The following is a 23,018-nucleotide window of genomic DNA, read 5'->3' on the forward strand; positions in this document are numbered from 1 at the left end:
TTCTCGTACGGATCTGTTTTTGTTCAGATATCTATCTAATTAAGGAACATAGATTGTATTTTTTTTTGTCAATTCTTCCACTGGAATTATGGTCTAGATCAGCCTTTTTCAACCACGGTGTCTTGGTAAAAAGCCTACAAATTGCCCCAAAATTGTATACAAGCCAGCAGGTGGATGAAGTCTGCCTTTTATGTACACCAGCCCTCAAAAATTCCACTCGCATGCTCGCATTTTGCGAGTGGAATTTAGTGCAGGGCGAGTTAAGTATAGGGACAGAGCAGGCTGACTGTTTCCTGGCTGAAGCGATCATGGCTGGACTGAAGCCGCCACCGTCTCCTCCACACACACACACACCTCCCACTGTGTGTTACAGGGCTGGGTCTGTTGTTCGGCGGCTCTGTGTAACAAGGTCCCGCCCCCCTAGACTGGCTTGTGTGATAGTAGATTGATTCAGTGATCCGAGCCAGTCTAGGGGGGCGGGATCTTGTTACACGGAACAGACCCAGCTCCGTAACACACAGTGGGAGATGTCCGCTGTGTGTGAACCAGGCGACAATGGTGAGTCTGGAGTGATGGGGCAAGGTGACGCTGCATTTCATGGGGGCACAGTGACGCTGCATTTCATGGGGGCACAGTGACGCTGCATTTCATGGGGGCACAGTGACGCTGCATTTCATGGGGGCACAGTGACGCTGCATTTCATGGGGGCACAGTGACGCTGCATTTCATGGGGGCACAGTGACGCTGCACTGATGGGTACCGATATGTTTTAAGTTAACGTTGTTGTTAATATTTATTTTTGGAACTTAATTCTGCTTAAAACATTTAACAGTCATTTCATGAAATAATTTACAAGGGCATGTTTGGGGGCGGACTTAGGGGTGGGGCAGGGGAGGGGTTGGGTGGGGCAACTAGTGGCTCGTAACTCTTAAGGCCTGGCTAGTGGCTCAAGACTTGAAATTTTGAGCCCTGATGTACACCATTGCAACCTTCTAGCTGCCGGCATCCTAACGTCCAATGACATTGTTAGTCGATAAGGAGAATGTCAGTTGCTTGCATATGTTTGACTTCCTCTGCCCCTCTCTATCAGCTGTGTGGTCACATTAGTGATAGAGAAAAACAGAGAGAAGAGAAACATTGGAATACTAGTCAGTACCAGTTTGCAAAAGTGTATTTGTTTTGGAAGAATAAAATCACCTCCAACGTTTGGTGTACTGAAGTTGTTGCATTATGTAAAACTATTAGAATCATTTTAAAATTTTAGAATGGGGTGCCTTGGGATTTTCCATAATTTTAAAGGGTGCCTTTATAGGAAAAAAGTTCAGAAACATTGGTCTAAATTAGCATTTCTCAACCATTTTTTCAGTCAACTTTTTTCATCTCGAGGCATCCTATTCTAAAAAAGGTAAAAAAAAAAAAAAAAAAAAAAATTGACTGATAGTTTTACATATCCACACATGTAGGACACCCAGCATTAGAGGCGATGTATTCTTCCACACAGAACAATTGAAGTACAGTCCACGATTTTAATTTTTTATTTGCAACAGACACATTTTTAGGACAAGATTTTGAGGTGCGTCTCCTCAAGGTCCAAGCAACACTGGTACCGACTAGTATTGCAATATTTCTCTCCCTCACTCGGCTAATGTGATCCCCAATGCTGATCGAGAGGGGGCAAACAAGGATGCTGTGCATTTACTGGACGTCCTCCATATCAACCAATGACATCATTGGTTGTTAGGATGCCGGCAACTGGAAGGTTGTAATGGTGCACGATGAAAACCTGTAGCTTTGTGTAAATAAAAACCTGGGTCTGAAAGAGGTCAAGGCGTAGAGAAACAAATAGGATATTTTGTGACCGAGGGGATGAAATCTTTGAAGGCTGTCCCCTTAGGCTTCGTCTGCTGAGGAGGATAAGTACTATTACCACCAATAGCATTGTTGAGCAGGCTGAAGAGACCTTGTCAACCATGTGGGTCAAACACTACTTGCACAAAAGGTTCCACAAATGTAAAATGAAATAGGGAATTTGACCAGTCAGACATGGTTTGACAAAGTAGAGTCACAGACCGTATCAGATGAAGCTGCTCTAAAATCTGTAGATTAGTTGTATCTTACAGATAATTAAGCCGTATGCACAAGGTCTAGGAGTTCTAGCGTTCACAACAGTTTTGTAATGCACAAGCTGAAAACTAAGACAGAATGAGGAAGGGCCCCTCCATCACAGCACCCTCCCAGGAAGAGGCTCCCTCCATCGCAGCAACCGCAGAGCGCCCACTCAGGAAGGTGCCCCTCCATCACAGCAACCGCAGAGCGCCCCCCCCAGGAAGAGGCTCCCTCCATCACAGAGCACCCCCCCAGGAAGAGGCTCCCTCCATCGCAGCAACCGCAGAGCGCCCCCCCAGGAAGAGGCTCCCTCCATCACAGAGCACCCCCCCCCAGGAAGAGGCTCCCTCCATCGCAGCAACCGCAGAGCGCCCCCCCAGGAAGAGGCTCCCTCCATCACAGAGCACCCCCCCAGGAAGAGGCTTCCTCCATCGCAGCAACCGCAGAGAGCCCACTCAGGAAGGGGCCCCTCCATCGCAGCAACCGCAGAGCGCCCACTCAGGAAGGGGCCCATCTCACAGTGACCTCAAACCTGCCCAGGAAAGTCATCACTCATGGTTATACAAGACGTGTTTTTATTTGGTCCTTTCAGAGGATACAGTAAGGAGCAGTACTGAGTTTTACAAAACAAGGAATATAAATAACCTGAAAACAAAGCACACAGTTCTTGCCGAGCATGGACAGCGTCCGGCTTACAGTAACGTACTGAGCACCCGTCACTGCAGGAGAACTCTCCCCCCTGCAGGGAGCCAAGGGTACGTGATGCTGCGCTTTGTTGGGTGTGAGAAACATTCTGCTCTAGAAAGTCCCTTTTCTAACCTAGGTATAAAAAATACGTACAAACATAAATACAAAAAACGTATCCGGATACCACAGTATGGCGTGCTAAACGTGTAACCGAAGAAGGGGTCCCGCCGCACACAACAGCCACAAGCACATAATTAAATCATGGCTTTCAAATGGCAGAGAATCGCAAAAGAAGAGGCCCGCTGGATTGGATGGCGTGACGAGGGGGCGGGGAGTTCTAGCTACAGACGTTTAACACACCCTAACAGAAGTCACATAACAAAATATGAAAATTTGTAGCAGTGTGCAGGGGGTGCTCAGTCCAGCGCAATGATGTCATCATCCTGCTCCTCTGCTGGATCCACACGCTTCTTTTTACTGCTCACGACTTCATCTTCCGACAGCTTCCTCTTTAGAGTGGCGCTCTCCATGTTGACATCAGAGTTGCTGGAAGACGGAGCCTCCTCGTCTGAATCCATGATCAGCACATCATCTTGTTCTGGTGCTAAACAGAGAGCGAAAGAGTAACATCTCCTGAATCAGAACTGCTACTACAGCACAATGCAGAACCTTTATTAGACACCATAACTGGTGACCCAGCGCTGCTACAACTACCCCCAACTGTATCTTAAACGTAAGTTCCTCTGGTACAGATTAATTTGTCTGGTTCAGTCTTTTCTGTACAGCACTGCAGAATATGGCAGAGCGATATAAAAAGGATCTAAAAATAGTGCGACTGTTGTAAGGGGACATTAGAGTGTAAGCTCCTCTGGTGAGGAGACTGTTGGGACTGGCTCAGTAGTCTCTGTATAGCACTGCGGTTTATGCCAGAGCTATGTAAATGTATAATTATTATTAATATACTACTAATATGGGGAGATAGGATAAGAAGTAGTTCTTCCCTTAAACACTAGTAAACAGGGCAGGCTCCCCCTTCCCTTACCTGTGGATGTTGAGGGTTGTGCTCCATCATCGCTGCCATTGGTAATACTGGTAGTACTGGCCCCTTCTGCTGGTTGCGGTGGAGCCTTTTCAGGTGCATCTCCCACAACTTCAAACTCCACATCTTTCTCCAAATCCTCCCTGGAAATACACAAGAATAATAAATCAGCTGCAGAAAGGAAGAAGAGGCAGGGGACACTGGGAGAGATTAAAACTGGAGCACACAGAATCTGGTGCAGCGGTGCTCAGTAACCAACTTCTAGACTCAACTTGTTCAATAAAACCTGGAAACTGCCTGGTTTCTCTATGCAGAGCTCCAACAGATTATGTATGCTCCAGTTTTACTAAATGTCCCCCTCTGGGTGGGGGGGGGGTACGAGGAAATGGTAACTGTGCCATAGAAATAACCTAAAGGGAAAAAAAAAAAAAAAAAAAAAAACACGTTCTTAACCCTATGTCGGCCACTAGCAGGGATTAAAAGCACCCCGCTAGCAGCTGAAATGTGCCGCTTTACCGTTAACCCCCCCGTGTGAAAGTGCCCTTAATGACCAGGCCATTTTTTGCGATATGGCACAGCAACGTTTTAACCGACGATTGCGCGATGCTGTGCCCAAACAAAATTAACACGTGTCGTACTGATCAATCTAAAAATGACACTGACACTGAAGGGGTTAAAACTAGGGGGCAATCAAGGGGTTAAAGGTGTTCCCTGGGTGTGTTCCAACTGCAGGGGGGGGGGCGCTCACTGGGACACGACAAAGATCACAGAGTGAGTAACTTTTATAGCGCTAACAAATGCGAACTAAATCGTCTTAAGGCGCTCACAATCACTGGGAACAGAAGATCTGACATGTCATCTGGCAGAACGGGGAATCGCCTTGTTTACATAGGCAGTTCTCCGGTCTGCCTCTGTACACATCGATCATGGGTTTGCGGCAGACAGCGAGTCCACTATCCTTTTCTTGTACAGACCAACGTACACCTACAACGGTTTGCACAGGAGAGCCGACCTGCCGCTGTATAATGACGGCAGTTGGTCGGCAAGAGGTTAAAGTATAATCTAAACCCAAAACCTCTGCAAGTTTTAGATACATTGAGGAATGATTAGGAATAATGGCCTCCAACTGCCATCATATTGTGAAAATATCTGCATTGCAAGTTAGTGGAAACTTGGAGAGGTTACACCGACATATACAGTAGGACATCACTGATCATATTCCCAGGATAGCCGAGGCTAAGCAAAGACAATACACATATTCAACTGACCTGTGCAGTACGTTGATCAGGAGGGTGTAATCCTGCAGAAAGTCATCCGCCTGGAGCCGCGTGTTGTTCCGAATGCCAAAATCGGACAACATCTTGTTGTTGTTGGCTATAAAAAAAATAAGTAAAATAAAATACAAAAACAAGGAATAAATGCGCAAAAAAAAAAAAAAATCAAATTCTACAAAACTTTTTATGAACAGTTACATTTAACCCTAACACCATCTTTCCTTAAACTTTAAATAGTTCATTTGGGCCAAGCTGGCAATATAATTGATCTCCACGCTACTTCCTGCTGGCGGCTATAGGCCAATTTCCCTACAAGTGAACACGTCGCTCAGCCAATGGGGTAGGGGAGGCGAGGAAACTGTAGAAAAATCAGCTTAAGATGAGTACAGATCACCTGGAGGTTTATGTGCAAACACTATGATCAATAGTACCAGTTATCACATCTGCAGCATCAGCCCCACACCACTGACTGTATTGTTCTCTGTGGCTCTTCATCCCATTGAAGTCTACCTCTAATGCAGCGATGGTGACCTTTGACACCCCAGATGTTTTGGAAGTACGTTTCCCATGATGCTCATGCACTCTGCAGTGTAGTTGAGCATTCTGAGAAATGGTAGTTCCAAAACATCTGGGGTGCCAAGGTTCACCATTACTGCGCTAATGAGAACTTAGTTCATAAGCCCCGCCTCCAACACAGACATGTAACATGTTACCACGGATCTCAGCAGCATGGTCACTCACCGTCCGTCTCCCCAGCCTCAGAGGAGATGAGGATTGTGCCTTTGCCATCTTCTATCTGGACGTCAGGAGCCACCATCCCAAACTTCTCCTTGATTATCTGAAAAATGAACCCAAACTTATTTTTATTCATGGAAGACAGGTGGGGCTGCACAGAGGCAGCCATGGTGGTAGAATACGAGTGCATTACTTGCAGACTCTGCTCTGTGACTTCTGTTAGTAACAAGGACAGAATATGGCCATACAAGGAACGCCCGAGATCTCCCACATAGAGACTGACTGGTGAACATGTCATCAAAAACAACACTGCAACCTCTCGCACCGGCCCCCCCAGTGTACCCCTCTATTCCACTATACACACCGGTTCTCTGACAGACTTATTGCAGAGCCCCCCCATTTGGGCCCTTGGTGTATCCCCTTCTCCATTATACACAGCTGTCTTGTGAACCTGCGTTCTACATAGAGTACCACTCCATGCATCACTGGAGATGTAGCCACAGCTCAGCCTCAATGCTGCCCCTCTTGTACCTGATATCAGTGATCGGGGGGGGTTGAATGTCCAAGTGCTGTCTGGTGCTCTGTGGAGGGAGTATGCATACCCATAGGAGGCCCATCACCCCCAAACACACACACACCACCCCCGACACACACACCACCCCCATTAGACACACACACACACACACACACCAGCCCATCACCCCCATCAGACACACACACACACACACACCAGCCCATCACCCCCATCAGACACACACACACACACCAGCCCATCACCCCCATCAGACACACACACACCAGCCCATCACCCCCTTCAGACACGCACACACCAGCCCATCACCCCCTTCAGACAGACACACAAACACATACACACCAGCCCATGACCCCCATCATACACACCTTGTCCTGTAGCGATTGCACCGTCAACTTGTGGACATTCAGCTTCACTGTCACCTCCGGCCGGCTGGCGCACACGTAGCAGTCGGGGTTGGGGCGATCCAGCACGCAGGGAACCAGCAGCTTTTTGCGCGGATTGGGCTGTTTACTCAGATACACCTACAGGAGAGACCAAAAGTATGAAGCTGGGATTTAAAGGAGAACTACAATCCAAGTGGAAATCAGAATGTTGTTTAATAGGGAACTGCTGATATCACAAAAGACCAGTTGTCACTGCTTGTAATGGGAGAGGAGCCAATATAAAACACTGTATCTGAAAACACTGCGCTCTACATAGAGTACCACTCCATGCATACTGGAGGGCAAAATTTATGCTTAAAGGGGTTGTAAAGTTAAAAAAATGTTTTCCTAAATAGCTTCCTTTACCTTAGTGTAGTCCTCCTTCACTTACCTCATCCTTCCATTTTGCTTTTAAATGTCCTTATTTCTTTTGAGAAATCCTCACTTCCTGTTCTTCTGTCTAACTCCACACGGTAATGCAAGGCTTTCTCCCTGGTGTGGAGTGTTGTGCTCGCCCCCTCCCTTGGACTACAGGAGAGTCAGGACGCCCTCTAACACACAGCTCCTTTATCTGCAACGTAGAGAGTGTCCTGACTCTCCTGTAGTCCAAGGGGGGGGGGGGGCGAGCACGACACTCCACACCAGGGAGAAAGCCTTGCATTACTGGGTGGAGTTACAGACAGAAGAACAGGAAGTGAGGATTTCTCAGAAGAAATAAGGACATTTCAAAGCAAAATGGAAGAATGAGGTAAGTGAAGGACGACTGCACCAAGGTAAAGGAAGCTATTTAGGAAAAAACAGATTACAGTTTTTCCCTGATCCAGACCCGCTCAACAAAAGTTTTTAGGGCCATTCTGCTGCTATTAGAAGTTATGTGACCCCCCCAAAGAATGTATTGAGGGAGGAAGATTTACCGTTCTGCATTGCTCCAGACTTCCTGATAAGATTTTCAGGCCCTCCAGTACAATCAGCCCGGATATGATGGCGTTGGTGGTAGCGATTGCCGGGATGATGTTCCCCGCCATGGCTGTGGAAGAGACAAACACTCTTCAGTATTTACTACGTTGAATCTTCATCCTACAAGGAGAGGGGGTGGGGGGGGGGGGCTTACACTTTATATCGAAGCGGCTTTTCATGTTCATGCTGAAGATGTGCATCCGAAGATTGGCAGCTGACGTAACGAAGTCCATCGCTGGGGGCTCGTCCTATAAGAGACCACAGATCGTGAGCATCACCAAAACAAGGGATCGCTACTACACAAAGCTTTTATCTGGAGTTTAATCTTCACATTTTTTGGTACCCCCCTCCCCCACAAACAAACATACTAATGGCAATTTTAAACACTTCAGCGACAGAAGGTTTACCCCCCTTCATGACCAGGACATTTTTTGCGATACTTTACATTTTAAATGACAATTGCGCAGTTGTGCAACGCTGCACCCAAATAAAATGTTTGCCCTTTTCTCCCCACAAATAGAGCTTTATTTTGGTGGCATTTGATCACCTCTGTTTATTTTTTGCGATAGACAAAAAAAGGTCAACCGTAAAAAAAAAAAAAAAAAAAAAACATATTTCGTAGACGCTATAACTTTTGTGCAAACCTTATTGGTATTTTTTTTTTTTTAACCAAAAATATGTAGCAGAATACAAATTAGCCTAAATTGATATAAGTGTGTGTGTGTGTGTGTGTGTGTATGTGTATATATATATATACACACACACACACACACACATATATACACACACACACACACATATACACACACACACACACACACACATACACACACATATACACACACACACACACACACACTTTCATCAATTTAGGCTAATTTGTATTCCGCTACATATTTTTGGTTAAAAAAAAATCCCAATAAGGTTTGCACAAAAGTTATAGCGTCTACGAAATATGGTATTTTTTTATTTTTTACAAGTAATGGCGAAATCCGCAACTTATAGCGGGACTGCGATATTGGAGCGAACAATTCGAACACTAACTTTTTGGAAGGGTTATCAGGGGCACTCAATGGGTTAAATGTGTCCCTAGGGAGTGCTTGCTAACTGTGGGGGAGGTGCTTTGCTGGGGGAAGGCAGAGATCCGTATTCCTGCTTAACAGAAACACAGGATCTCAGTCTTCCCTACCAACACAGAATGGCGACCTGCCTTGTTTACATAGGCAGACCGCCGCTCTGCCTCCCTTTACGATCGTCAGGTCCCAGCGGACATAGTGTCCGCCGAACCCGCTGATTGGTTCCCACTGTGGCCAATTACAGTGGGGGCAGCGCGCCCCAGACCCGGAAGTGTCAGATCACGTACTAGGCATGCGATCTGGCACAGAGCGGTCGCCCTGCCGCAGTATATGTCCGTGGGGCGGTCAAAGCAAACAATGTTCTGCTGTCACAAACTAAGCAAGTTGGAAAAAAAAAAAAAAAGGCAAGTTAAGCTCCACTTTAAATAAAAGCCAGTCACATTACATTTTGGTCCCAGTCACATTACTGGGTCTCTGCGCGTCTCTATGTAATGCAGACCGATCACGACTGATGGGAGGGGGGCAGCAATGTCCTGTACATCGCAGCACCCCACATGGCCACATCAGTCAGTCACAGAGCTCTGTGTACGAATGAACTACAAGCATCCTTTGCGGCTGTCGTTCTTAATGAACTACCACAGTGCCGTGAGAGCTGATCGATTCTTCACGTCAGATTGTATCTGCATGAGATGTATGGCACACAGATACTCTGACAGATCTGCAGGAGATCTGCTCATCACTGGTGCAATGCTTTAGAGGCTCCAAAATAAAAGTGCATTTATTATTCTTTTCTTAAAATTTAACTCATCTTAGGCCGAAATGCGGCACAAATTCAACAGTAAAATAGCGGCGTTTTACCACTATTTTACCGCCGACGCTTGTGTAAAGCATAGTGTAAAGCACTCTTAAAAGACTAAACGAGCGATGGCTGAGATCTCCTATACACATCAGCTGCCAAATATTCCCACATTTATAGCCACATCACAGCACAGAGGATATCAGATGGACCCCTCCACAACAAATACCAGAATCCTTTTAGAGGGCAGCCCCCCGTTTCCCTCGCTGAGGACTCACCTTGTCCCATACAAGTGAGGAGTTATCTCCCTTTTCCTTCAGCTGCCCCCATAATGTCTTCACACTGTGGGAGAAGAGTTCTGCGTACCCGGCGACATCCAACACTTGCTGATCCTTTAAACCAATGGCGGGGGAATCTTTCTTCTGTTCGGAGTCTTTATCTGGAAGACACAGCGACCTAGACCAATCAGAAAAGTGTTCACCTCCACCTTATGTACGTACACATAAGGCAACCTTTCAGACCAATCAGAAGCCTTCAAACATGTAATGGATGTGAACATATAATCAATACTGCGGACCAATCAGAAGCTTGTCCACCGATCTCTCAGACCAATCAGAAGCATGTAACCTACATATGCACACATCGATCACTCAGACCAATCAGAAGTGTGTACACAGCGCTCACTCACACCAATCCACTGCCATTTTTTCTCCACTCACACCAGGTGATTACCGCCGTCCTGCAGGCTGGCCCAGTCCAATGGCACAGGAGCTGTCCTCTTCCGCCACAGCTTGTCCATCGTCAGCAGGTAACGGATATCGTCTTTGAATAGCTGAGTGAGAAGAGACGGACACATTCACCACCAGAAACGGATATGGATTGAGTACAAAAGAAATACAACTAAACCTGAGGCATGCTGGGTACATTGGGGGGTGGGTTATATGGAGACTGGCCTATGATTTTCCTGGTTTGCAATGTTCAACCCTCTGTAAGCAGCAGTATAACCCATGTATCTGAATTCATGCGTCCCTCAATGGGAGGACAAGAATTTTTTTACCCTTCATTCCACTAAATAAGCAAACAAAATTGTCCATCCAGTGCAAAGTAACAGTGTCCCTGCAAACGGACCCCCGACCCCCTTTAACCTTACCACAGGCACCTTCCTCCTCCAATGCCAGCAGGAATACCCAAAACTTCTGGGCATGGAGGAGCATGTGACCCGATTTAATGACAGTGCCCAAGATCTAACAGCCATTCGCTAAACCTGAGTGCCATCACATGACGAGAGTAGCGACATCATCACCCTCCTGGTTAGATGAGCATGGGGGACGCTGGAAGCACACCTTTGGAAAGACAGCGTTACTTAGCTCTGCATTGACAAGGTGACAGTGGGGTTGATTTATGAAAACTGGAGAGAGTGCAAAATCCGGTGAAGCTCGGCATAGAAACCAATCAGCTTCCAGTTTTTTTGTCAAAGCTTAATTGAACAAGCTGAATTTACAGACTGAGTGGATACCATGCACATCTGCATCAGATTTTGCACTCTCCAGTTTTAGTAAATCAACTCCAATGTCTCTAACCACTTTAGGACTGGTATGTTGCACCCTCTCTTCAATGCTGTGATGGTTTGACTGACTATTACACTGCCACGCAACACTGCACCCAGAGGCATTTTATATATAAAAAAAGCCAAAGAATTGGTATTTTTTTTATATACAAGACTCCGCAAAAATAAATGTCAGGACAGTATGAAAACCCCCAAAAATATTTAAAGCGGAGGTTCACCCAAAAATCAACTTTCTGCCATTAGATCCAGCATACTGTTGACATCTGCAGTATGCTGTTTTTTTTTTTTTTGTACTTATCGTTTTATCAGCGTTGTTATCCGGCTCCGAGCGGGGATTCCTGTGGGGAATAGGCGTTGCCAAGCAGATTTGATTGACGGGCTGCTAAAGCGCGTCACGCCTTCCGAAAATACCCGAAGTGACACTCGAGTGTTTACGGCGCCGGCGCCTGCCGTGTCAGTATGCTGGATCTAATGGCAGAAAGTTGATTTTTGGATGAACCCCCGCTTTAAAAATGAAGACAACCCCAGGTGATAATTTTCTGCTTCAAATTTTGGAAATGAAGAAACATGCTGGTATTGAGAGAGTTAAAGAGGAGTCGGCTCGATCGGCTCTCGTATGCTGCCGCCACCATTCATGGTAAACTGCCTGGCCCAGTGGTAGAGGAGGGGGGCCGAGGTACCCGCTCCACTGGAAGGTGCCAAATTTGGGGAGGTGGGGGGGCAGATAAGCGGAGCTTCCACTTTTGGGTGGAACGCTTAAAAAAAAAAAAAAAAAAAAAAAGCTTGGTAGCAGTGCAGCACATACAATGGGAGGACGTGAAAGGGTTAAAATACAGGTCACACACAATGGGAGGATTGAGATGAAGGGGTTCATTTACAACTATGCAGGATAAGGGAGGCGAGGGCTTAATTTACAGGTCACTACAGACACAGGATGGAACGGACACATACTGTAGAGGGGTGAATGAGACTGGTATGTTTAAAGTTGCTATCTGATCAGAAAGCCCCCCCCCCCCTTACACACTGTTTGAGATGCTGGGAAACACATCCTTGGCATCCCTTTAAACATGCATGCTCCTCCTGCTGGACACTTGGTGATGAAGACTTTAGCCATGCAGTTGATCAGATCCAACAGTAATCAAGCAACTGATCAGCAGATTGCACAGCTGAAGGCTGCAGAACACAGTTGTCAGCAGGGATATACATCTAAAGGGATGCTGGGGAGGTGTTCTTGCATATAATGCTCAGGAGCAGCAGCACAAAGATCGGCACCAGCCTTAAAGATCGGCACCCGCAGCCAGAGTTTAGTTTTAAAACATATCACTAAGTGAAAAGCCATTAACTGTATAACATTTTGGTGAATTTACCTTATTGAAGAGTTTCACAGAGTCGTAACTGATGTCCCGGGCCCACACCTTGGTCGACACCCTCTTGATGTCTCCGTCTTCATTAGAGGCTTTAGCTCGCTCTGCGGCCTTTGTGGGATCCCCTGTAATAAAGGTGGACAGGTCAGGGACACCGAGTGTATAGACTATATGGGGGGTGTTGATGTGTGTGGATTCTATTGTTAGAAAATGTGAAAAATAGATAAAGGAAGATGGATGAAATATTGTGGGGGGGGGGGGGGGGTGATTGGACATGTCGGACATTTGTGGGGTAAATCAGGGGCACACCTTACAGGAGATAAAACCTGTTTAGTACTCACAGGAGGCCTCGGGGTCGGCAGTGTCTGGTGACACCTCCTGGTCGGCATCCTCCTCCCCGAACAACTGACTGCAGACACAAAGACAAGATCAGCGGCACAGGAAAGGACCATTTTGGTGATAATATCCTAGCAGGCGGAATATCGGATCTTACTTAAAGAGGTATTTGGCCCAGACAATGCAGTGGATGGGCTCGGAGGGAGTGTTGCGGATGGTGCACCCGGGGAAGGTCTTCTGGGTGGGTTTGGGTCGGCACTCATAGCACTCGGTGACACCCTGTACACGGGGGGGAAAGCCCAGCGTGAGCCATTATGGCAGACGGTACAGACAGTGACGGTGTCACCCAGGACAACTATACCAACCTTCTTGATGACGGTGACTTGTCCGAGGTACCCGGCCGTGCCGCTCTCAATCAGGGGAATATCCGCCGCCAGGCACATCCGGTTCACGTGATTCCGGGCAACTGTGAGCGAGAAGGACAGACAGACCCGGTCACCAGACTTTTCTTTATAAATAGGTTTCATTTACACTTTTTCCTACATCTGCTGATGTTATGACAACCGGCTCTCTTCCAGCATCCATAATTCAAAAACACATTTCTATTGCTCTAAGGCAGGGGTCTCCAAACTGCGGCCCGAGGGCCAGATGTGGCCCTTTGCTAGCCTTTATCCGGCCTTTGGGGCACAATTCCTCCCACTGTAAATATCCCTTGTAATAGGAATGGTGAGTGACAGGTTCTCTTTATGTGGAGATGTGGGGTCTATAAGATCCCACATCTCTCCTCCAGGCTGGAAAGCATTAAAAAATAAAATAAAAAGGGGGGGGGGGGGGTTGGGGAGGACAGATCTGAGTCTTTCCAGCCTGTTCGCAGCTTTGTTGACATCCGCAGCCCGGATATGACGTCATAACGGCGCGCCTGTGCCTCAGACGGTCATAGAGAAATCTCTAGCGGCGGAGGATTCTTTCTCCGGGTCCCCGATCACATGGGAAAGCACCGGAGGGTGGCAGGAGGGGGGATGATCGTTCTTACTGTGCACAGAATCGCCAGCAGAAAAGAATAATATTCCCACTGAAAGTCAACAACGTCATATGACATACTGCTGGCGGGAAGTGGTTAACTTATGCAGGGACACTGTTCATGTTGTGGAGGTTAATAAAGTTACCAGTTTTTTAATTATTTTTTTGGAATGCAGCCAGTCTTTTTTTTTTGTCTGTGGGTCGTAGGATGAGCCCCTGCCTGACCTCCCATGAAGAGGACCTGAGAGCGGCACACCCCCTAGTTTTGCTATGATGTCCCCCCCTGTGAAGTTCAGTACCTCTGTTGTCCAAGGCGTTCATCACCAGAGTGAATTTCCGGAAGAATTCCACATCGTACTCTGCACTAAAAAAGCCAAAAATCACAAATGTCAGCCTGTATAGTATTGGGAGTTTAGGCGCAAGTCAGTCCACAAAGAGATAACACTGAGCGCAGACCCTTCATTACTGACCGAGGGGGGGGGGGGTTCGGACACCCCCCCCCATACAATCCATACCACCTATTCCAAAACACAATCTCCCCCCAATATAACATTCACACTCCCTAAAGTATACAATTCGCACACCCTATTATACAACCCCCCCCCCCCATTATACAATTCATATTTCCTACCCTCCAAGATACAATCTATACAGCCCAATTGATGTACACAACCCACTATACAAACCACCCCCTCCAATTACACAATCCCTACCCCTTTACCACCAATAGATGATTTATACACCCCACCGCCTAATTACAGTATCTCACAAAAGTGAGTACACCCCTCACATTTTTGTAAATATTTTATTATATATCTTTTCATGTGCACCGACTGTCACCATCTTTGTTGACATCACAGAAGATGTATCCCCGCCCCCCAGGACATGGTTGCACTCACTTCATGATGCTGTCATGGTACGCGGTGATGTTAGCGCTAGGACAGAACTGGAGGACGCTCTCCTTCGCCACCTGCAGACAGAAAGGAAAATCACAACCAGAATGGGATATGAAGAAGATGGGACACAGCAGAAGAGGGGCGACAGTTTGCCAAATAGAGCACAAGACCTCCACTGAAATCACACCCACTGAGCCACAACGCCAGCCGGAGGTCACATGCGAGTACTGCACACAGGAGGAATCACAACAGGGTGCTGATCACTCTATAGCAGGGGTCCCCAACCCCCCGGGCCACAGACCAGTGCCAGTCCATGGCCTGTTGATGACCGGGCCGCACAGCAGAAGGTGAGTGGCGATTGCGGTCCGCACAGGGCCATCACAGACTGCGGTTGCTGCTCACCTCCTGCCCATGTGTCCTCTCCCGGCTCCTCCACCCGACCGACGGTGTCCTATCAGCAGAGCAGGGGGTGGGAGGAGCTGCAGATTGGAATGAAAACAGTCCCTGGTGCCAAAAGGTTGGGGACTGCTGCTCTACAAGACAGACCGAACACATTCCCATCCCCCGCTGACATCTCATCCTCTCCCTATAGTCAGCTCGGCACTCAGTCAATTTAAAATCTGAACTGATGGCAGGGAAGACCCAACATTGCTCCGCTAAAGCTTGGTGATGCCAACAGATCTTGTCCCTCCCCCAGGCTGTGTCTGGACAGCAAAAAGAGTAGCATAGTGATGAGCTCATCTCTCTGCTCTCCCCCCTAACAGCATGCTTTATGGAATTAAGTACACCTGACTGGCTTATTGTGCTGCTTCTCCCTCCCCCAGCCTGAGTGCTGCTGTACAGAGACTGATACCAGGTCACATGCAGGACTTACATTGCTTGTATTTAAGGATTATACAGCTGCCATTTGTCTTTTATCCCCCCGGAGTTCTGCTTTAGTTGTTCTCCATTCATCAATCTGTGCTAAACCTCCAGTAATAACTCCACCTCTATTTGATGCTGAAAGTGGCCTGGACACAATGACGTTCTGTGCGGGGGGAGGGGGGGGGGGTCTCACCTGAGCCTTAGAGCGGCCGACATGCTTCTTCTGGAAGAGGAATTGTCTGTTCAGGTTGCTGACATCAATGGTGTCCAGATCAATCTGCAAAGGAAAAGACGGTTATAGAAAGAAAACAACTGAGATCGCATTGCTTGCCTTATCGGAACGACGAGAAGATAATAAAGAGTGAGAAAGAATGGCGCTACCACCTACCGAGATCAACCCTGAGATGCTGAACAAACTCCTGAAGAAGTTTGGCGTTGCCAGCTGTAAATATGTGGACGTATTGGGTTTTGAACCAGATTACCTAAAAACCTTTACCACACCAGTTTGTGCTGTAGTGCTCACCTTCCCACTAACACCAAAGATTGAAGAGTTCCGCAAAAAAAAAGCAGAGGAACAGAAGGCCAAAAACTTGAGCGCTGAAGTGTTTTACTTGAAGCAGACAATTGAAAACTCTAGTGGACTTGTTGCTTTGATTCACACTGTAGCCAACAAGGCTTTTGTGACTTTTGCTAAGGATTCTTCACTGAAGGCCTATATTGATAAGGCTGCTGCTGTCTCACCTGAGGAAAGAGGCAAGCTGTTGGAGAAAAATTAGCCATTGTTGTCAGCTTACAAGGCTGTTGCAGCTGAGGGCTTTGTCAGGCCTGCTGGAGGTGAACACTGCAATGTGCTGGTGCTGGTTGGTGTAAATAAGCAGCTGAAGGAGATTGATGGGCGTTTTGAAAAGCCTATTGACCACGGACCACTATCTGCATCCTTCCTGGAGAATGCAGTTCACATTTGCAAGCAGTACACTGAGCAGGCAAAAGATGAAGTGCGTTTTTCAGCTGTGGCTCTTATCAAGGATGCATAATATTTTCAATGTCAGGCTTCTCAGTTCTGTTAATAATGCACTTTTGTTTACCTGACACTTAAGCTTTTCAGCTAATGTTTTACCTGCTTGCCATTCCAACAAATCTTAAGTGCTTTTTCAACTGTTCACCTACCTACAAAAAATGTGCCTGTCTTGATTACTTGTTTTGCACTTCTGTTCAGTAGTTCTGAATAAAATATTTTGAAGTTTGAAAAAAAAAAAAAAAAAAAAAGAAAGAAAACAACTACCCTGGTAGAGGCGGGGCTACCCAGACATGGCGTTATGGAGGCGGGGCTCCACAAGCAGTGGGTGAGATGATCTGCAGAGCCAGTACACAGCCTGAGGACGACGGTGGTGGGGGGTAAACAGAGGATGGGGGTTATCAGATGGGTGATGATAATACAACTGCTAATATCGGAGTCCCCCCTACACTCCAGCCAGTCCATCCGCAGCAGGGAAATACAACCCCAAAAAAGTTGGGGGCGCTGTGTAAAATCTACATACAAATAGAACGCAATGATCTGCAAATCTCATTTTATTCACGATAAAAAAAATAAAAACATATCAAATGCTTAAAGGGGAGTTCCACCCATTTCTGAATGGCCGGGCAATCTTCTGGGACCTGTGACGTGTCCCACGAGATTGGAGGGGGGGGGGGGGGGACTTTTGCTCGGCGCCATGAGCGGAAGTGAGAGCTAGGTACCTGTCAAAAACTAGGTACCCGCCTCGCCCCCCAAAAAAACTGACATGCCAAACGTGGCATATCAGGGGGTCAGGAGTCCTTAAAGCGGAAGTTCCACTCTTGGGTGGAACTGCGCTTTAAACTGAGACTAGGTATGTACCATTATAGGGGAAAAAATATATTTTGAAATTGATGGCAGCAACATGTCTCAAAAAAGTTGGGACAGGGATATGTAGGCAGCACCAACAAGGAAGAGCTGGAAGAACATTTTACAACTCATTAGATTAATTGGCAACGTCAGTAATATGATTGGGTATAAAGAGAAAAGCATCTTAGAGAGTCAGAGAAGTAAAGATGGGCAGAGGTCCAAAAGCTGCGTCTAAAAATTGTCAATTTCAGAACAATGTTCCTCAATGTAAAATTGCAAAGACTTTAAATATATCATCTAGAGAAGAGGTCCTCAACCCCCGGGACCTAGAACAGGTGCCGGTCAGTCAGCCATGACTAAGCACTGAACTAGTGTGAAACGCGTCGGCTGTCCCTTTCTTTGGCTGTATTCTGTGATGCATGTCCATTTTTACCAATAGAGACAACTTTTGAAGTCCCTTTGGAGTGCGGCTGTCCATCCCTTTTGAAATTCCACATTTGCCGGTCCGTGGCCTGTTGGGGGCAGGGCCACGCGGCGAGCTTTAAAAACTGTATTTGTAGCACACTACCCTTCTCATCCCCCTACTGTCCATAAACTGGTACTGCAGACCACGGAACTAAGTGCTGATGTGTTACATTTCCCATCGGACCGTTTACTGCAGCACCCGGTGTATTATGTATGGAGAAGAACACAGCGATAGAAATCATGTCCAACTATGCAAGTACATATCAACATGGCCTGGTGTGTGTGTGTGTGTGGGGGGGCTACTGCATGCTAACCCAGGGCTCGACAAATCCCGGGCGCCAGGTCACCATGGCGACTAGAAATAGCATCCTGGCGACTTGCTTGGAAGGTGGGCAACAAAAAAAAAAATCTGGTGGTGGCCGTTGGTATTACAAGTTAAGCATTACAAGTTAAACAGCAATTCTAATGTCATTTTTCACTATTTCCACTGCCATCTTCTTCCCTCTAATTAGAACCCCCAAACATTATATATATTTTTTATCCTAACACCCTAGAGCAGGGGTGTCAAACTGGCGGCCCTCCAGCTGTTGCAAAACTACAAGTCCCATGAGGCATTGCAAGGCTAACAGTTACAAGCATGACTCTCACAGGCAGAGGCATGATGGGACTTGTAGTTTCGGAACAGCTGGAGGGCCGCCAGTTTGACACCCCTGCCCTACAGAATAAAATGGCGATCGTATCAATACTTTCTGTCACGCCGTATTTGCGCAGCAGTCCTAAAAGCGCACTTTTTTGGGGGAAAAAATTCACTTTTTTTTTATAAAAAAATAAAACAGTAAAGTTATCCCCATTTTTTTAATAATATGAAAGATAATGTTATACCGAGTAAATTCATACCCAACAGGTCACGCTACAAAATTGCGTCCGCTCGTGGAATGCCGACAAACTTTTACCCTTTAAAATCTTCATAGGCGACGTTTAAAAAATTCTACAGGTTGCATGTTCTGAGTTACAGAGGAGGTCTAGGGCTAGAATTATTGCTCTCGCTCTACCAATCGCGGCGATACCTCACATGTGTGGTTTGAACACTGTTGACATATGCAGGCGCTGCTCACGTTTGTGTTCGCTTCTGCGCGCGAGCTCGTCGGGACGGGGTGCGTTTTCTGGCTCCTAACTTTTTTAGCTGGCTCCTAGATTCCAAGCAAATTTGTCAAACCCTGCGCTAGCCCATTATGTTTTCACTTTGCAGGGAAATAAAGAGGAAGTAAAACCCATCAGTGTTTACTTCCTCTTTAACTTTAGCTGAGAACACCCCTCCAGGAGGACCACATGTCCCGGCAATCACTTCAAACAGTATACTTAGCGGAGTACACTCCGCCAGGAAGACTACATGTCCCAGCATTCACTTCAGGTAGTATACATAGGTAAGTGATCTCCGCCATGAGGAGGCCATCAGGGGATCTGGCTTGTGCACATGGAGGTTTGGCTCCTATGGAGGGCATATCGGCGAGCAAGGCGACAATTGGGCTGCAACCCACACTTCCCGTGTCCTTGGAGGGGTTGTCTTCTGCAAGATCGGTCCCTGGTGCCGGGGGGGTTCGGGGGGGGGGGGCCCGCTGATCCAGAGTACATAATATCACCAGAGAATCTGAAGAGATCTCAGTACACACTTGTGACCATCTCCTAGACCAGGGATATGCATTTAGCGAACCTCCGGCTGTTGTACAACTACAAGTCCCATCATGCCTCTGGGTGTCATGCTTGTGGCTGTCAGAGTCTTGCTTTGCCTCATGGGACTTGTAGTTCTGCAACAGCTGGAGGTCCGCTAAGAAGGTCCACTGATTGCATACCCCTGACCTAGACGGTTCAGGAGACATTCATCATACAAGTGACCAAGCAGAGCTCACCACTGCTCTACATATCCTATATGTTTTCTAATGTGAATAAAACGTGTTTGAGATTTGCAGAGCGTCGTGTTTCCCAACTTTACAGGAATTGTAGGGTGCAATACACAGAGCAAAGAAGGTTTCATCTATTTATTGGGGGGGTAACATTGGGTCAGTCCACCCTACACAGGGATATATGGGGGGGGGGGGGTTGTTCTAGAGCAGGGATATGCAATTAGTGGACCTCCAGCTGTTGCAGAACTACAAGTCCCATGAGACTTAGCCAGACTCTGACAGCTACAAGCATGACACGACTTGTATTTATGCAACAGCTGGAGGTCTGCTAATTGAATATCCCTGTTCTATAGGGATTTGGGGGGGGGGGGGGATTTGTGATTCCCCACTCCTTACACTTGGGTCAATCCACCCTTAGTAGTGATATATGGGGGGAGCTATGAGGGTCTGATAATACTAGGGTCCCCCATCATTATACCTGGGTCAGTCCAGTGTCTTCAGTAATATATGAAGGGAGGGAATGTTCTACATTTATTGGGGGGGTGATGGTAATATTGGGTCCCCCTCTCTTTACAATTAGGTCAGTCTGCCCTCAGTAGAGATATATGGGGGGCTAGGATAGACCGAAGAGAATAACAAGGTCCCCTATCATTACAACTGGATCAGTCCAGCCCCTTAAGTAATATATGAAGGGATGGGATGTTACAAATAAATTGGGGGTGATGGTAATATTGGGTACCCCTTTGATTTACACTTGGGTCAGTCCATCCCCTGCAAGGAAAGATGGGGTAATGGGACGATTATAATTTTGGGGTCCCCCATGCCTAACGTTGGGTCAGTCCCCCCCCCCCATAGTTATATTAGGGATGGGATGTTCCTGTGATATTGAGGTGGATACTTTGGGGTTCCCCTCCTAACACTTGGGTCAGACCACCCCCTGCAGGGATATAAGGTAATGAAATGTTCCACTGTGTTATGGGATGGTAATATTGGGGTCCCCCTTCACTATAATTTGGTCAGTCCACCCCCCCAGTTATATGGGGGTTTGGATGTTCCTTTGTGATATTGAGGTGACACTTTGTGCCCCCCCCCCCCTCCTAACACCTGGGTCAGTCCACCCTCCGCAGTAATAAATAGGGGGACGGGACGTCCCATTGTGTTATGGGGGGGTGATGGTAACTTTGGCTCCCTTCGCTCACCACATGCAGTTGGGTGAATCCGGTCAGCACGAGGTTCTTCAGCAGCTCGCAGCCGATTCCTCCCGCCCCGACCACCAACACCTGACTCCCCTCCACCGCCCGAGCCAAATCCGCCCGCAGAGCGCCCGATACAGCCATCTTCACACCGCGCGGGAGACACCAGAGAGACGCCGGGCGGAAGGCGCGCCAAGAGCGGGACACAGCGACACCTGGCGGCCGGTGGAGGGACTACATGATATTGTACACGCTGCACAGCGACACCTTTCGGCCGGAGGAAGGAGTACAACTCATATTATAGTCTGCGCAGCGACACCTGCCAGCACGAGGAGGAACTACATATTGTACACGCTGCACAGCGACACCTGCCGGCTGGAGGAAGAAGTACAACTCATATTATAGTCTGCGCAGCGACACTTGCCGGCTGTAAAAGGAACTACATATTGTACACGCTGCACAGCGACACCTGCCGGCTGGAGGAAGAAGTACAACTCATATTATATTCTGCGCAGCGACACCTGCCGGCTGTAAAAGGAACTACATATTGTACACGCTGCATAGCGACACCCTTCGGCTAGAGGAAGAAGTACAATCAATGTTATATTCTGCACAGCGACACCTGCCGGCCGTAGGTAGAACTATAGCTATTTTATGGTTTACACGGCGACGCCTACCGGCCGGGAGGGGCGCTTCCATCTGTATATTTGCAACAGCGACACTTTACAGATTGGTGGAATAACTATAGCTAATTTACACTCTGTACAGCGGCACCTACAGGGTTGATGTGGAACTACAATCCTGTATACAGTTTGCACAGCGACACCTGCCGGCCAAGAGTGTAATTACAGCTAATGCATACTTTGCACAGCGACATCTAACGGCCGAGGAAGGGACTACATCTAATGTATACTTCGCACAATGACACTTTACTGTCGGAGCTTCTATTCTACAGGTAATACAGTACATGTCATGTATATACTGCACAGGGGCCACCTACTGGGCAGAGGGGGAACTACAGCTAATGTGCAATGCGCACAGCGACGCCTACCGGCCGTAGAGGAGATGCAGTTAGTTCCAGATGTGGAATTGTAGATATTTATATACCGCACACAGGGGGCACCTGCCGGCTAGATGTGGAATTGCAGCTGCTTTATCTTCTCACAGCGACATCTACCGGCCAGAAGTGAAGCTGTAACTACTACTCCCATCATCACACACTGTGTACTGTGCATGATTATATTTTATTGGTACTGTTCATTGTTTCTAGACCAGAGTTACACAGTCAGCTTAAAAAATACACAATTCCATCTTCAACCAATAGAACAAAAAAAAAACTTTCTTATCCAGGAAAAACAAAAGCACAAGGTCTAAATATATATAATACAAAAAAGGTCTCTGGAGAACCCCCTCCCTGGAGTGTCCCCTGTCTAGAGAGCCCCGTCTTTGGAGTGTCCTCTTCCTAAAGAACCCCCTCTCTGGAGAACCCCCTCTTTGTAGTGTCCCCTGTCTGGAGTGTCCCCTCTCTGGAAAACCCCCTCTCTGGAGTGTCCCCATCCTGGAGGACCCCCCTCTCTGGAGTGTCCCCTCTCTAGAGTGTCCCCTCTCTGGAGGACCCCCTCTCCGGAGTGTGCCCACTCTGGAGGACCCCCTCTCTGGAGTGTCCCCTCTTGGGAGAACCCCTTGTCTGGAGTGTCCCCTCTCTGGAGGACCCCCTCTCTGGAATGTCCCCTCTCTGGAGAACCCCCTCTTTGGAGGACCCCCTCTCCGGATTGTCCCCACTCTGGAGGACCCCCTCTCTGGAGTGTCCCCTCTCTGGAGGACCCCCTCTCTGGAGTGTCCCCTCTCTGGAGAACCCCCTCCCTAGAGTGTCCCCTCTCTGGAGGACCCCCTCTCCGGAGTGTGCCCACTCTGGAGGACC

General features: G+C 47.6%; 1 protein-coding gene and 1 pseudogene across 1 annotated transcript; one reads left to right on the plus strand and one right to left on the minus strand.

The window, feature by feature from the left end:
• Positions 1-2,664: 2,664 nt before the first annotated feature.
• On the minus strand, positions 2,665-21,313 carry UBA2 (ubiquitin like modifier activating enzyme 2). Its single transcript, XM_040329335.1, has 17 exons — positions 21,104-21,313; positions 15,868-15,951; positions 14,814-14,884; positions 14,214-14,278; positions 13,260-13,360; positions 13,052-13,173; positions 12,900-12,967; positions 12,562-12,683; positions 10,360-10,459; positions 9,906-10,066; positions 7,910-8,003; positions 7,713-7,825; positions 6,742-6,897; positions 5,848-5,944; positions 5,101-5,206; positions 3,836-3,975; positions 2,665-3,397 (listed from the first exon to the last, which is right to left on the minus strand). Exons 1-17 carry the CDS (start codon positions 21,239-21,241, stop codon positions 3,210-3,212), a joined length of 1,926 nt encoding a protein of 641 aa, XP_040185269.1. The 5' UTR covers positions 21,242-21,313; the 3' UTR covers positions 2,665-3,209.
• Positions 15,992-16,918, plus strand: LOC120917799 (annotated as a pseudogene).
• Positions 21,314-23,018: the final 1,705 nt, after the last annotated feature.

This window comes from Rana temporaria, chromosome 11, assembly GCF_905171775.1.
Source record: "Rana temporaria chromosome 11, aRanTem1.1, whole genome shotgun sequence".
NCBI lineage: Eukaryota > Metazoa > Chordata > Amphibia > Anura > Ranidae > Rana > Rana temporaria.

Bases quoted from the DNA above. Each gene is read 5' to 3' on its own strand.
- UBA2 (XM_040329335.1), bottom strand. From the start codon at position 21,241: ATGGCTGTATCGGGCGCTCTGCGGGCGGATTTGGCTCGGGCGGTGGAG. The intron at 13,174-13,259 runs GTTGGTATAGTT...CCCCGTGTACAG, and splicing joins AAGTCACCGTCATCAAGAAG to GGTGTCACCGAGTGCTATGA. The intron at 6,898-7,712 runs GTAAATCTTCCT...TCTCTCCTGTAG, and splicing joins GTCTGGAGCAATGCAGAACG to GTGTATCTGAGTAAACAGCC.